The sequence below is a fragment of the Leptosomus discolor genome, chromosome 25 (genome assembly GCF_034619465.1).
Source record: "Leptosomus discolor isolate bLepDis1 chromosome 25, bLepDis1.hap2, whole genome shotgun sequence".
Lineage (NCBI taxonomy): Eukaryota > Metazoa > Chordata > Aves > Leptosomiformes > Leptosomidae > Leptosomus > Leptosomus discolor.
Window position 1 is genome coordinate 3,601,702 of NC_141415.1, and position 13,837 is coordinate 3,615,538.

Sequence of the window (13,837 nt, forward strand, 5' to 3'; positions counted from 1 at the left end):
AAATTGCCACCAGCTCACAGACTGTTCTCATGATGTGCTGCCTACTTTCATCTGGAAAACTCATTCCTGCTCCCTCCATCATTTCCCAGCAGACCAGTGTGTAGGTGGGTCCTGCCCCCTGATTTTGGACCTCTATAGCCTATGGGAACCTTTCCTCAGATTGCAAAAATCCATCAGAGCCTTGAACCCAGGAGGCTGTGGGCAGACGGTAAACATTGCCTTGGCTATATCTGCAGGTCCACGCTGCATCCCTCTGCCAACCCTTGTTTGCTCGTTGGATGGAAAGCAAAGCTCTCATTTCAGAGCCTGCAGCAGAGCAGACGCAGGGCTACAGCAACCCAACACCTGGAGAAGGAGGCTGTAGCCATCCCCGATGTCCACTTGCAGCTGGAGACATGAGGTCCCCAGCTGCCCTGCCTGTCCTGCTGCTCCTCATCCTGCACCTCACAGCTGGCGCATCGGCAGCACTGTAAGCCCTCTCTGTGTCTGTCTGTCTGTCTGCCCACGCCTGGTGGGAACGCATTCAGCCTTGGCTCCTTGGCAGGACGTAGCGGGAGCTAATCCTTCCCGTGTGTGTGATTGTTGGCCAGGGTGGAAGTGCTCGGGCTGGTGGGTTGTCTCTCCCCAGGAGCATTGAGAACTTGGCACCCAGGGGCTGGTGGCTCTGGGGTGGTTTCTTGTAGGTGCTGCCTCACTTGCAGCCAACGTGTGAGCAGAGCCTTTGCTTTGCTGAGCAAAGAAGTCAAAGGGAGCCTAGAAGCAGAGCGAGGAGGCTGGGGGAGGTGGTCCTGCACCCCAGCACAGGTTTCTGTGCACCCAGGAGCTCTTCAAGACCTCTGCGGGGTCTGTATTGGGATCTGCCCCATCCCCACACCTCTCATGTCAGCACTTCTCCTTGCCAGGCATTATGTGATCACGTCCCCAGCTGTGATCTACCACCCCCACACGGCGACGCTGTGGGTCCATCTCAGTGGCCTCCACGAGCCCGTCCAGGTGACTGTCCAGCTGCAGAGAGCACACGGGACCCATAACATCACCCTGCTGGAGAGGAAGGTCCAGGAGCCTCGTCTGTACCTGAACATCACCTTCCCCGTGAGTGTCACCCACTCACAGCCGTAAGCGTGGAGAGGGATGCCCTGGACATGCTGCTGTCTCCAGGCAGAGCAGTTTCCACCAGCTCCCTGGAGCATGGGGCTGTGCTTTCATGTGGGGCTGGAAGCAGGTGTGACTTCCCCATCTTTTGGTAGGGTCTCATCCCCTACACAGGCAAACCGACTCTGGGCTCAGCCACATTATTTGGTGGCTTAAATAATTCCCTGGTAGCAGATGTGCAGACTAGGGCAGGTTGTTGAGGGGATGTTTCTTCCCAACCCCTGGCTTGGGTAAGGTGTCCCTGTGGGTTAGGAGTGTTCTAGGCCGCTTGGATGAGCAGAGCATCCTGGCCATGGCATATCCCTTGTCCTTACCCAGTGCCTGGTGTTTCCCCTGGCAGGCTCCAGCCCCCACCGAAGGGAAGGACGAAATTGTGAACCTGCACGTCTCAATCCAGGGAGACTCCCTGGATGTCTCCGAGAAGAAGAAGGTGATGCTGAGAGCCCTGGAGCCTGGGATCTTCATACAGACAGACAAGGCTGTCTACAAGCCTGGACAGCAAGGTGAGGGAGGCAGGATGGACCACCCTGCTCTGGGCTGAAGGACCTGGTGGGAGAGCAGTGCAGGAGGCTCAGCCTTGCTCCTACGTTGCATGGAAATAAGAGGCCTCATCCTGGGATGCACTGGGACCCCCAGCACCGGCCCAGGGCAATGCCAGGACACTCTGGCAGCACTGCAGGCTGTGCCACTTGGTGGGCAGCACCCCACTCCAGGGCTGAGGATGGATTTCCATCCACCTTCCCCATGGGGAACCCCCGTCCCTGCAGATGCACTCACTCCTGCCTCCCCATTTGCTCTTTCCAGTGAAGCTTCGAATTGTCTCTTTGGATAAAGACTTCATTCCCAGCAATAAGAAGGTGAGAGCAGGGCTGGGGAAGGGGGGAGGTGACAGGGCTCCTCTGCTCTGCCCTCCTACAATCTTGGCAAGCTCTGAGAGAGGTGTGGGAGTCAGCAAGTGCCTTTGCCCTTGGGAATCCTCCCCAGCCAGCTCTGCCTGAGTGCCTGCGCTCCCCAGGGGCAGGGATGTCCTGTGCTGTTCATGCAGGCTTCAGCAGGCTAAGGAAAGAGGAAGCAGAGTTGCACGTGAGCCGAGGGAACGTACCCGCTTAAGCTTTCAGTTAGGGATGCACCAATGGTGAGTGGGAAGCAGGGAAAGGGATATTGATATCAAGTCATCAGACACCAGGATTACAGGCGAGTTCAGCCTCTGGCACCCCTGAGCAATTATCTGGGTCTCTGGAAGTGCAGGATGTTCCTGGATGAAATGGTTGCTGGCTTCTTGCAAAGGCACTAGGAGATACTACCTCTCCATGCCATGCTGGCAGTGCCCTTGGCTCATCCCAGCTAGAGCCACCCACAGGCTCAAAATTAGTCCTGAAGAAAATGGAAGGGTTGGAAGTTCACAGCATCCCACAAACGACCCTCACTCTACTCCACCCATGGTTCCATAGATGTCCCCACCCTGGTGAGACCCCAAGGAAGGCTTTGAATTTCTCCTCTAACCATCTTCTCTTTGCCTTGCAGCTGCCCCTGGTGTTCCTGAAGGTCAGCCTGAGAGATGGAGGGAGGCTCCTGGGTGGTGTGGGCTTGGGAAGGCAGCGTGGCTGGGAGAGGAGAAGCATAATGCAGCCATGGGCTGTTTTATCACGGGGTGCTGGGGTCCCCAGGGTGCTGATGCTGCGTGTCCCTGTGTGCAGGATCCCAGTGGGAACCGCATCGCGCAGTGGCGGGAGGTGAGCCCTCAGCAGGGCATCGTGGACCTGTCCCTCCCACTGGCCGCGGAGCCGGCCCTGGGCACGTACATCATTGCGGTGGAAGGGAAGACCCACTCCTTCAGCGTGGAGGAATATGGTACACAGGGACCGGGAGGTGCATGGCGGGTGGGAGACACACCTTGGCATGTTCCTGTTGTCTTGGTCCCCCTGGCCATCCAGGCACCCTTGTCCTCGTCCTTGGAGTGACAGCCCTCTGTCCCTTTGCTTCCCCATCAGTGCTGCCCAAGTTTGAGATGACCATTGATCTCCCCGCTGTGGTGCTGGCGGAGGACAAGAAGTTCCAGATGGAGATCTGTGGACGGTGAGCCCAAAACAGGCTGAGCCGGGAAGAGGGATGGGATGGGATGGGATGGGATGGGATGGGATGGGATGGGATGGGATGGGATGGGATGGGGGTATACGACATGATGTGGTCCATCAGGGACACCTCCACCACCTTCCACCCAACAGGTACACCTACGGGAAGCCCGTCCAGGGGAAGGTCCAGGCCAGCTTGTGCCAGTCCACCAGGCACATCTGGATCCTGCACAGACTTCACAGTGCCCCCCAGAAAGAGAAGAACTGCATCGAGGTTAGCGGGCAGGTGAGCACAGCTGGGGAGTGTGGGTGCCACTGGGGCAGCCCCTTCCCAGGACTGTTGCTCACAGGGTTGACTCTCTCCCTCCAGACGGAGAAGAACGGTTGCTTTTCAACAGAGGTTTTGTTGTTGGCCTTCAACCTGACCAGTTCCATGTATGAGAATCAACTCCAAGTCCAGGCATCACTGGTGGAGGATGGGACAGGTGGGGACAGCAGTGTTCTCCTGCTCGGGAATGGGCATTGCTGCTGGTGCATGGTTTTGCATTCATTCCCATGTGCACCCAAATGCATGGGGCATGGGGGTATCGGTCTTCTCCAGGGAAGCCCAAAAGCAACGCTGTGATTTAGGGGTGCATGTGTGCAGGGACCAGGTCCAGGTGGGGATGTCAGCCAGCTCAGCCAACCAACACTTCTAATTCTGACCAGAGAAATGGTCAGGAGGCAAAAATACCTTTCCAAGATCCAGCAATTCTCCCAATGCTACAGCTAGCAGCGAGTCGAGTCCTTGCAATGCAAAGCAATGTTTTCACCCACTCCAGTGCTGTGGCTTTGTCCTTCAGGCTAATCCCTCACCCACCACCTCGGTCACACCAGAAATGATGGCCAGCGGCTTGGTTTTGGAAAAAAAAAAGAAGGCCAGGGGTTGTCCCTGGGCACACCAGCACCGAGGTGGCCCTGCATCATGGTGCTTTGGTGAAGAGCCTTTTCTGAAGTCTCTGCAGCCAGCTGCACCCCAGTTTTAGGTCTAAAACATGCTGTAGAGGTTTTTTCCTCTTGTAGGAGGTGCAAACTGTGCTCGAAGCTGCTGGCTGCAGAGGGAAAGCCTAAAATGTCCAGTGACCTTTTCTGCACCATGACAGGGGAGGTGGCAGCAGCTAACCTGTACCCTGGGTCCCTGCAACACCCTCAGCTCCCCACTCCCTCTCCACAGGGCTGGAGCTGAAAAACACCAAGAGCTGCAAGATTTCACCCGAAATCTTCACTGTCACCTTTGAAAACACTGACAATTTCTACAAGCCTGGCATCCCCTACGCTGGGACGGTAATGGGGGTGTCCGCACACCCCGCAGGGTTCCTTTGTACCCTGCTACATCCAGTCCTGCTCCTGTTGACCCCCCAGCCCTGTTCTCCCACCCCTGCCCTCCGTCTCATGCCTGCAGCCCAACGTGGGGCATCTCCTCTTCCCTCCTGGTGCAGATGCTGCTGAAGGGAGCCAACGGCGCCGTGCAGCCGCAGAAGCAGCTCTTGCTCGTCGTTAGCCAGCAAGGAAAAGATACGAGACAGACCTTCCTGACAGACAGATCAGGGAGAGCCTCCTTCACACTGGAGACCTCTGGTTGGAGTGGCACTGTTTCCTTGCGTGTAAGTGGCCCATCTCCCACCCCTTGGGGGTCCCTGTGCTGCTTTCTCCAGTAGTGCAGGGCTGGGCACTTCTCTGAGCCTGCATCAGTGATGCCTGGCACTGGGACCAGCACCTTGTGGGCTGCTGCATGGCTTCAGCACCCTGATTTCTACCTCCACTGCTCAGGGTGAAGTCAACAACACAGCTCACAGTCAGAACGGTGGCTCAACTATCTACCGAAGGGCCTACACGTTCCTCAGCCCCTTCTTTTCGGCGAGCCAGAGCTTCCTGCAGATCCACCGGCTGGAGAGTGAGCTGCCCTGCGGCCAGCCCCAGCAGCTCCGGGTGGATTACGTCTTCAGCAAGGAGGCCTTGGGCACAGAGCGGGATAGCCTGGATGTGGTCTTCCTGGTGAGCCCCCGCCCAGGGAGGTTGGGCAGCGGGCGTTAGGGCGGTTGTGTGCAAAGTTCTACATCTACGTACACATTTGTGCTTGTGTCCCTGAGGATGTGTCCCCTGGCTAGGCCGAGAGACCTATGCCTCTCAGTAGAGGTGTCTGCTGGCACCGTTGGACCTGCCTGCCAATGGGAGACATTGTGGGGGCTGGAGACTGGGCGAGGTCAAAACCCATCCTGATACTCTTGCCCTGGGGTCCATCCTCCATCAGGGCGTTTCAGTTCCGCACTCAGCAATGGTTTTGTTGTTCCCATCTCCTCCTCTGCAGGTCCTGGCCAAGGGGACCATTGCCACCATCCTCAGGAAAGAGCTGCCTGCAGAGGCTGGTAGGTCCCAAGGCACAGATGGGCTGTGCAGGGCTCTGCTCTCTGTGCCTGGTCCACATCTCCCCTCCTTTCCCATGGCCCAGGGCTGAGAGGCTCCTTCACCCTGGAGCTGCCCATCGACCTCGAGCTGGCGCCCACGGCCAGGGTGCTGGGCTACACAGTGCTGCCCAACGGTGAGATGGTGGCTGACAGCACCAAGCTCAAGGTGGCCAAGTGCTTCCCCAACAAGGTGAGAGGAGGCTGCTGGAGGTGGGGGAACGGCTCCATGGCTTGTCCATAGCTGCATGCTCTGAGGTCCATCCTGCTCCAGATGCATCACAGCGTCACGGTCTCGTTAACCCATGCCATGATCCCCAAACCCTCAAGCCTGATTTTATCCTTGTCTAGAAGAGACCTCCGTGCCCGTGGCTTGGTCCTGCTCCTCCATAGGAGGTGGCTCCCCCTCCTGCCTTGCCCTCTGACACCTCTGTCCCTCCCCAGGTGAAGATGGCTTTTTCAGAGGACAGGGCTCTGCCCGGCTCAGAGCTGTGGCTGGAGCTTCAGGCTGCCCCAGGGTCCCTGTGCGCCATCCGTGCCGTGGACCGCAGCGTGCTGCTCTTGAAGCCCGAGGCTAAGCTCAATATGGAGGCGGTGAGTGGTGGCACTGCCCCAGGCCCCTTCTGCAGCCCCAGGGACCAGCCAGGGATGGGGGGGAAGAGACGACATTGGCTTGGACCTCCCCTGCAGGGACTCAGTGCCACGGTGGCTCCTGGGCCGTCCTTCTGGGCAGCAGGGTAGGTGCCCGGCTGGTTTTGTACCTAGCACATATGTTTACTCCCAGGTCTACAAAGTTCTCCCTGAATTCAACTACCCTGGAAGCATTCAGGACCCACCACCCTGTCCAACGTTTTCCTGGGACTATGACCTCGACTTTTACACTCCCGACATTCCCATCATCCCACTTGTACCGAGACGGAAAGCCTTTCGTCCTCTAAGGAGGCGTCACTTATTTCCCCCTTTCCAGAGGAATTCCCAGATGGACACCTACAAGTTATTTTGGGTAAAGGCCCTGCCCACTTTGCCTCCTGGTTCCTCTCCATCCAGGAGCCAGCTGTGGTTTGCTCAGGGTGCTGGGAAAGCACAGCAACGCCCCATGAAAGCCATACTTGTGGCAAAGGTGTTTCCCGCAGACCCCAGGCTCCAGTGCTTCTCTACTTGTTGTCTTCTGTAGCCCCTTGACTATTTACTGCTGGGATGGGGATATTCCTCCTACGGGGTTTCAGAGATGGACAACCTCTTTTCTTTTTCGCAGAACGCAGCACTGAAACTTTTCACCAATGCCAAGATCAGCGAAGTTTGCGAAAAGCCGGTCGGCTTGCCCACAGAAGTAGGTCTCCGAGGTCCCAGAGGTCAGCACAGCCCTTGACTTGCTTGTTCTGCTGAGCCCTCTTGGAAGAAAAAGGCAAAGACCTGGTGCTTGGTCCTGGCTCCCGTGTCCTCAGAGGGACTCGGAGACAACCTGAAAATACACTTGGCATCAAAGGGATTCAAGGGGACTGAAAAGGATTTTGGCTACCTTCATGCTGCCTGAAGGCGAGGTCCAGCTAAGATGCAGAGACCCATGGACCCCAATTTCTGCTCTGCCTTTTCCAGGAGGTGCTGGTTCCAGTGTCTTCTACTTGTGGAAAGAAGTTGGTGTCTCGGAAGGAAAGGTCCGTGGTATCCCCAGTGCTGCTGTGCAGGAAGAGCCACCGGAGCCACCGGCACCCCGGACATATTTCCCAGAGACATGGCTGTGGGACCTGGTACCCGTGGGGTGAGTGAGGATGGTCCCCATGGGGCTGGTCCTCTCCCCACCTATCCTCTGGCATGGAGGGAGGTTGGGGACCTCAGGATGGCTCCTTCTCCCACAGGGAGAGAGCCAGCCCTGCTGGGGATGGCACCAGCTGTGGCTGAACGTGGTGGGATGGCCTCATGACGTTCTCCATCCCACAGGGAGGGGGGCTCTGCGGAGCTGACGGTGACGGTGCCCGACGCCATCACCGAGTGGGAAGCCGGGATGTTCTGTACGTCCCCGCTGGGCTTGGGGCTGGCCCCCACCACCACCCTCACAGCCTTCAAGCCCTTCTTCGTGGAGCTGGCGCTGCCCTACGCCGTGATCCGCCACGAAGCCTTCACCCTCGTGGCCACCGTCTTCAACTACCTGCAGCAGTGCCTGCGGGTGAGTGGGGCTGGGGAGGGGTCCCTGGGGCTGGGGTCCGTCGGGGGCTGATGGAACCATGGCCACGGTCCGGCAGGTTCGGGTGACGCTGGCAGAGTCGGCGGAGCTGGAGGTGTCGGCGGGCGCGGACGAGGCGTACGGCGGTTGTATCTGTGCGGACGAAGCGAGGACCTTCCGGTGGGGCGTGCGAGCCACCAGCCTGGGTACAGAGCCCCCTGCCCTGCTGCTTGGGGACCTCCTCGGAGGACAGGGTGGGCAGGGAGGACAGGAGCAAATGCAGTGCCACCTGGGAAGCTCTCCTCTGCTCCACTTTCACCCTCCCCATTGCCTCCCAGCACTGCTCCTCAACCTGGTGACCCGTGTACCAAGCCAGCCGGCCCCACACAAAGACCCAGGGCTGATGCAAGCCTGTGGGGCTGCAATATGGGTTGGGGGTGCTCCATGGGGACTCAGTGCCCCGCTTGCATCCACAGGGGAGGTGAACATCACCGTCAGCACCGAGGCCCTCAGCTCCAAGGAGCTCTGTGGCAATGAGATGCCCGTCACGCCGGCCCAGGGTCGTGTGGACACCGTGATAAAGCCCTTGCTGGTGCAGGTCAGATGGGTTATGGAGGAGAAAAGTGGGACGGGTTTGAGGACAGGGTCCAAGCAGCCCTTGGGGTGCAGCAGGAGGACCAGGAGCATGGCAGCACCCAGCCCCAAGCCTGGGCTGCAGGCATGACCCTGGGGGACAGGGGGACACTGCTGGTCCCTTCTCCTGACCGACTGATGCTGCTTCCCCACAGCCCGGGGGCATCCTGGTGGAAAAGGCGCACAACTCCCTGCTCTGTGAGGAAGGTAGGACTGCCCGGGGGTGTCCGGCAGTGCCGTGGGGATGTGGGGCAGAGATGCTTGGCCACCAGTCACAAGGGCCACCAGGCCAGAGGATCCAAGGACCAGGGTCCCTTAGGGGCTCCTGGCTGAGATGCTGCAACTCAGCCTTGAGCCCCTGGAGGGTTGGAGCAGGAAGGGGGTGGGCAAGGATGCCATGGGGCAGGGCCAGGAGGAGCTGGGCATCCCCACTGTGGTTGCCTTCCATCCCCACAGCTGCTGAAGAAATCTCCCTGGAGGTTCCTGCGAACATCTTAGAGGGCTCCCAGCGAGCCCATGTCACCGTGATGGGTAAGGGACAGGTGGGGGCCTGGGGACCGCCTGGGGCAGGGAGGGTGCAGAGCACCAGGGCCCAAGCTCAGCAGAAGGTGGGACCACCTGGAGCTGAGACAGACAGGGATATAGGGCGCTGGTGGCAGGGGGGCACGCCCGATGACGATGCTCCCCATGTCCTCCTGGGACAGGCGACATCATGGGCAACGCTCTGCAGAACCTGGACCGCCTCCTGGCCATGCCCTACGGCTGTGGGGAGCAGAACATGGTTCGCTTCGCCCCCAACATCTACATCCAGCAGTACCTGGAGAAGAGCGGGCAGCTGCAGCCCGACATCCGTGCCAAGGCACAGGGCTTCCTGCAGAGCGGTGAGCATCCCTGGTCCCCTCCTCTCCCTGTCCCACCCTGCCTTGCTGCTGAGGGACACCACCGCCCCATATCCACACACACACACACCACACCCCCCCTCCAACTTTCTACCGGTGCCCCAGGGTGGGTCTGGGCTGTGGGCTGCCTCTAGGATCCCCTGGAGATGTAAGAACTGCCAGGTAAAGACTCGTCCCCATCTGCTCCCCACAGGGTACCAGCGAGAGCTGCTCTACAAACATGACGACGGCTCTTACAGCGCCTTCGGGAAGAGCGATCCCAGCGGCAACACCTGGTGAGGGACCGCACAGGGCTTGGGCAGGCTCTGCAGCGGCGTCCCGCCGCACCCCAGCCCTGGTCTCCCATCCCTCCCATGTCTCTCTGGCTCGTAGGCTGACAGCGTTTGTCCTCAAGTCCTTTGGGCAGGCCAGAGCCTACGTGGCCATCGAGGAGCGGCACATCACGGACGCGCTGCGCTGGCTGCAGAAGCAGCAGCGGGAGACGGGCTGCTTCCGCAGCGTGGGGAAGCTCTTCAACAACGCCCTGCAGGTGGGTCGGGGGGACACAAGAGGATGTGTGGCCAAAGCTGGATTGGCCGCAGCACATCTCTGGTGTGTGGTTTAGGCAGTGGGGGGGAGTCCCTGTGCAGGTGGCACGGCATGGCTGGACCCATTCCCGCTGTCCCCTTTGCAGGGTGGCATCTCAGATGAGCTCTCGCTGTCGGCTTATGTCACGGCTGCGATGCTGGAGCTGGGGCTGTCCCCAACGGTGAGGATGACCCCATCTTCCCCAGTGGGGCTGGTGGGGTGGGGATGTGTGCTGGGGCAGGGGGTCCGTCTGTTCCAGGCCACCTCCGAGCCCAGCCTGGGCGCAACGGGTCTCACTGGGCTGAACTGGGGTCTCTGAGCGATGCTTACGCCCACGGGCTGGCTCCTGACTCTGTTCCCATGCCAGGACCCGAAGGTGAGCTCAGCCCTGCAGTGCCTGGAGGCTTCGGCCACGGACGACCCCTACACGCAGGCGCTGCTTGCCTACGTTTTCGGGCTGGCGGGGCGCAGGGAGCAGCAGCAAACCCAGCTGCAGAGTCTGGCCCAGCATAGCGTCAGCGCAGGTACCACCCCGCACGGGCAGTGGCACCTCCGGGCAGTGCCACACGCTTCCTGGGTCACCCCATCCCACCCCCAGTCCCCCGGGACCTTTAGAGCAGGGGGCTGAGCGGCCACCCCCTTCTCTCCCAGAGGGACACCTCTACTGGCAGAGGAAGGGGAAGGCTCTGCCCCCCTCGCAGCCCTCCTGGGCTGCTGCCGCGCCGGCGGAGGTGGAGATGACCGCCTACGTCCTCCTGGCCTACCTCTCCCAGCCCCAAGTGTCCTCTGCCGACCTGGGGACCGCTTCCCAAATCGTCCGCTGGCTCAGCAAGCAGCAAAATCCCTACGGGGGCTTCGCCTCCACGCAGGTACCGCCACTGAGGTCCACGGGGCTGCTCCAAACATCCCCCCTCTGTACCCCATATCGTTAGGGGTGACCCTGGCTTGGTGCTTTCTCTACGCCCAGGACACCGTGGTGGCTCTGCAAGCCCTGGCCAAGTACGCCACCCTGGTGTACGGCAGCAACGGGGACTTCGTGGTGACGGTGACGTCCCCGACGGGCCCCGTGCAGGACTTCGTGCTGCATGACAGCAACCGGCTGGTGCTGCAGCGGGCGGCTCTGCGCCAGCTGCCGGGGGCGTACGGGGTGCGAGCCCGCGGGCAGGGCTGCGCCCTGGTGCAGGTGGGTACGGCCTGGGGTCCCCGTCCCCGTGCGGTGACTGCTCGGTGGCTCCAACCCCCCTGTGTCACCCCAGGTGACCCTGCGCTACAACGTGCCACCCCCTCCGAGCGTGGGGACGTTCGATCTCCGCGTGGAGACAGAGCCCGGGGAGTGCACGGGGGACGCCAGGACCCGCTTCCGCCTCCTCCTCCGGGCACGGTAGGGGCTGGAGCTGCCCCCTGCTTTTGGGGGGGCCAGGAGCAGCCAAGGAGCGGGGGCAGCCCCTAACCCCACTCCGGGGCTCTGCCCTTGCAGGTACACCGGGGAGCGTCCCGCCACCAACATGGTTGTCATTGAGGCCAAGCTGCCCTCTGGCTACATCCCGGACAAGAGCTCCGTGGTGGAGGTGAGAAGCTCCCACTGGCCCCAGGACCCCCTCTGGGGCACCCTCTCGGGGTGTTGGCCCTGGTTGGGGCACCCACCGAGCAGCTGTTGCCCATCCTGAGCTGTGTCCCTCCAGCTGAAGAGGCAGAAGCTGGTGAAGAAGGCGGAGGTGCAGCCCGACCAAGTGACAATTTACCTGGATGAGGTGAGATGGGGCACGGGGACAGGAGCGGGACCCCACGTGCTGGCACGTGGGGATGCATCCCTGTTGTGGGTGGTTACACCCCACCCTTGGGCCATCTCCACAGCTGACAAAGGAAGAGGAGACCTTCTCCTTCACCGCCATGCAGGACTTCCCGGTGAGGAACCTCCAGCCAGCCACCGTGACGCTGTACGACTACTACGAGACCGGTGAGCCCCACCGGGGACATGGCCCAGGGGTGCCTGGCCCCGCTGCCACCCCTTGTAACCCCAGCGGCTCAGAGGGAGTCTGGCTGGGCTTTCAGCTCACGTTGATGAGCTTTGGCTCGTTAACGAGAGCAGCTCACCCTGAGCCCATTGGTCACCATCCTTCCCGGTGCAGGTGACCGCACGGATGCTGCCTACAGCGCACCTTGCAGCTCAGGTAGGGGCTGAGCCTGACAGGGCAGAGGGGCCACCCCACCCTCGGGACCCTGATGGGGACCCACCAACCCTGAAGGGCCAACCTGGGCTGTGCTGAGCCCCTGGACCCAGGGGAAGGAGGGCAGTGAGTGGGGATGGAGGAGCCCAGCCAGGAGCCTGGAGCCCTGGGTTGATTGATGGGGACTTGCTGGCCAGAGCCTGGGGGCCTAGAGATCAGGGAGGACCCAGGTTGTGGGGTGCAGAGAGGAGCCATGCGTCTCTGAGGGGGCTCAGACCCCCATGAGACCTGGCCTTCCTCCTGTGCCTGCTGCAGAGCTCCCCTCCATGGGTTTGGGGTCACACCGGGGACGGGACACTGAGCTCCAAGGGATGGAACTCAGCTGGAGGGAAGGGGCAGCCAGGGGTGGTGGGGGGCACAGAGGGGCTCTCCTCTTACAGCACACCCCTATTTGATTTTGAAGAGGCTGATGGTCCAGAGCAGGAAAACTTCTAGCGCATCCTGACGCCGGGCAGCCGGTCCCCTCTGCTCACCCCAACGCCCTCAGCCACCGAGGACCGGGACAAGCGACGGTCTCTGCTCCACCCTGGCCATGACCCCAACCCCTCACAGGGGCAGAACGCGGCCCGGGGGTGCCCACAGCACCACCAGCACGACACGGCTCTGGACTCAGCCACTGCTCCCTGCGGCGCAGCTCCCACCCCACCGGCCCCACGGCCGAGGGGCTGACACAGACCCACGGCCAGAGATGTCTCGCTGCTCGGCCAGCCCCTGCCTTCAGCTCTGTTTGCCTTCAGCTGGGCAGCCGAGCGGTGGCTTTAGAGGGGCTCCCCTGGGCACCTTCCCCCCTACCAGCCCGAGGGAGCCCTGGGACACCAGGTCTGGCCCCTCCACTCCCCATAGCTCTTGAGCAGGACCAAGACTTCGACTCTGCCGTCAGACCAACTGTCCCTTCCCCAGCAGGTCCCCCCCCACCACCCACCCCATCTTGCTCTCCAAGGAGCCACGGCGCTACCCCAGCACCCTCCCTGCCCCCAACGCGGTGCCACTGTCACCAAGAGGGACCCGGGGGCACCTCTGCAGTTCCACCGAAACAGATTCAGGCACTTGTTGATGGAGAGAAGCCGCAGTCCCCGTCTGGGTCTAAATAAATAGTTGCTCCATGTGGGTATTTTCTCTTGGTCTTTGTTTTCTGACACTTGCAGGGTCTCACACCAGGAGGGGGGAGGGACGGAGGGGTGGTGGGGACAGGCTGGCTGCTGTGCCAGGGCAGGGAGGGGGGATGTCAGGCCAGGACCACCACTGTTCAGCTTTTTGGCAGAGGTCAAAGGAGGTGGGGGCGGCCCCCGAAGGCGGTGGCAGAGGAGCACAGACCCCATCCCCCCTACGCTCCCGCTCACACAGGCCCCTCATCGTGCCCAGACACAAGGAACACCCCAGTGCAGCCTCAGACCAGGGTTTAATTCTGCTCTAACCAAGGAGCCACCCTGGGCAACCCCCGACACCTGCCTGCCTCGGGGCTCAGCACCCACCGTCCTGCGACCTCGGTGACAAACAGGGCCCAGGGAGCCATCTCCGAGCAGGGGACAGGAAGGGCTGCCATGGATGCTGGCGCCATCTCTGCAGGGCAGGTGTCCCAGCAGAGCCAGCAACGGGCAGAGTTCTGGAGATGCAGCCACACAGCCAGGGCGGGAAGGGGGTCGATGCTACAGCGCTGAGGCCAAATAAATCCTCCCCGCCCCGA

The 13,837-nt window shown here is 61.2% G+C and overlaps 1 protein-coding gene across 1 annotated transcript; it reads left to right on the forward strand.

The window, feature by feature from the left end:
• The first annotated feature begins 395 nt into the window (after window positions 1–395).
• LOC104347066 (alpha-2-macroglobulin-like protein 1) lies at window positions 396–13,811 on the forward strand. Its single transcript, XM_086478174.1, has 37 exons — window positions 396–469; window positions 903–1,092; window positions 1,493–1,655; window positions 1,957–2,009; window positions 2,677–2,697; window positions 2,850–3,003; window positions 3,144–3,228; window positions 3,378–3,510; window positions 3,595–3,709; window positions 4,438–4,547; window positions 4,703–4,867; window positions 5,034–5,258; window positions 5,572–5,629; window positions 5,713–5,858; window positions 6,110–6,259; window positions 6,450–6,572; window positions 6,633–6,668; window positions 6,921–7,017; window positions 7,262–7,424; window positions 7,604–7,829; window positions 7,906–8,032; window positions 8,303–8,424; window positions 8,615–8,666; window positions 8,916–8,990; window positions 9,164–9,340; window positions 9,552–9,633; window positions 9,731–9,887; window positions 10,032–10,106; window positions 10,293–10,449; window positions 10,577–10,794; window positions 10,893–11,108; window positions 11,182–11,306; window positions 11,403–11,493; window positions 11,608–11,676; window positions 11,780–11,882; window positions 12,055–12,096; window positions 13,573–13,811. Exons 1-37 carry the CDS (start codon window positions 396–398, stop codon window positions 13,809–13,811), a joined length of 4,614 nt encoding a protein of 1,537 aa, XP_086334300.1.
• Window positions 13,812–13,837: the final 26 nt, after the last annotated feature.

Bases quoted from the DNA above. Each gene is read 5' to 3' on its own strand.
- LOC104347066 (XM_086478174.1), top strand. From the start codon at position 396: ATGAGGTCCCCAGCTGCCCTGCCTGTCCTGCTGCTCCTCATCCTGCAC. The intron at 3,511-3,594 runs GTGAGCACAGCT...CTCTCCCTCCAG, and splicing joins GCATCGAGGTTAGCGGGCAG to ACGGAGAAGAACGGTTGCTT. The intron at 10,450-10,576 runs GTACCACCCCGC...CTTCTCTCCCAG, and splicing joins CCAGCATAGCGTCAGCGCAG to AGGGACACCTCTACTGGCAG.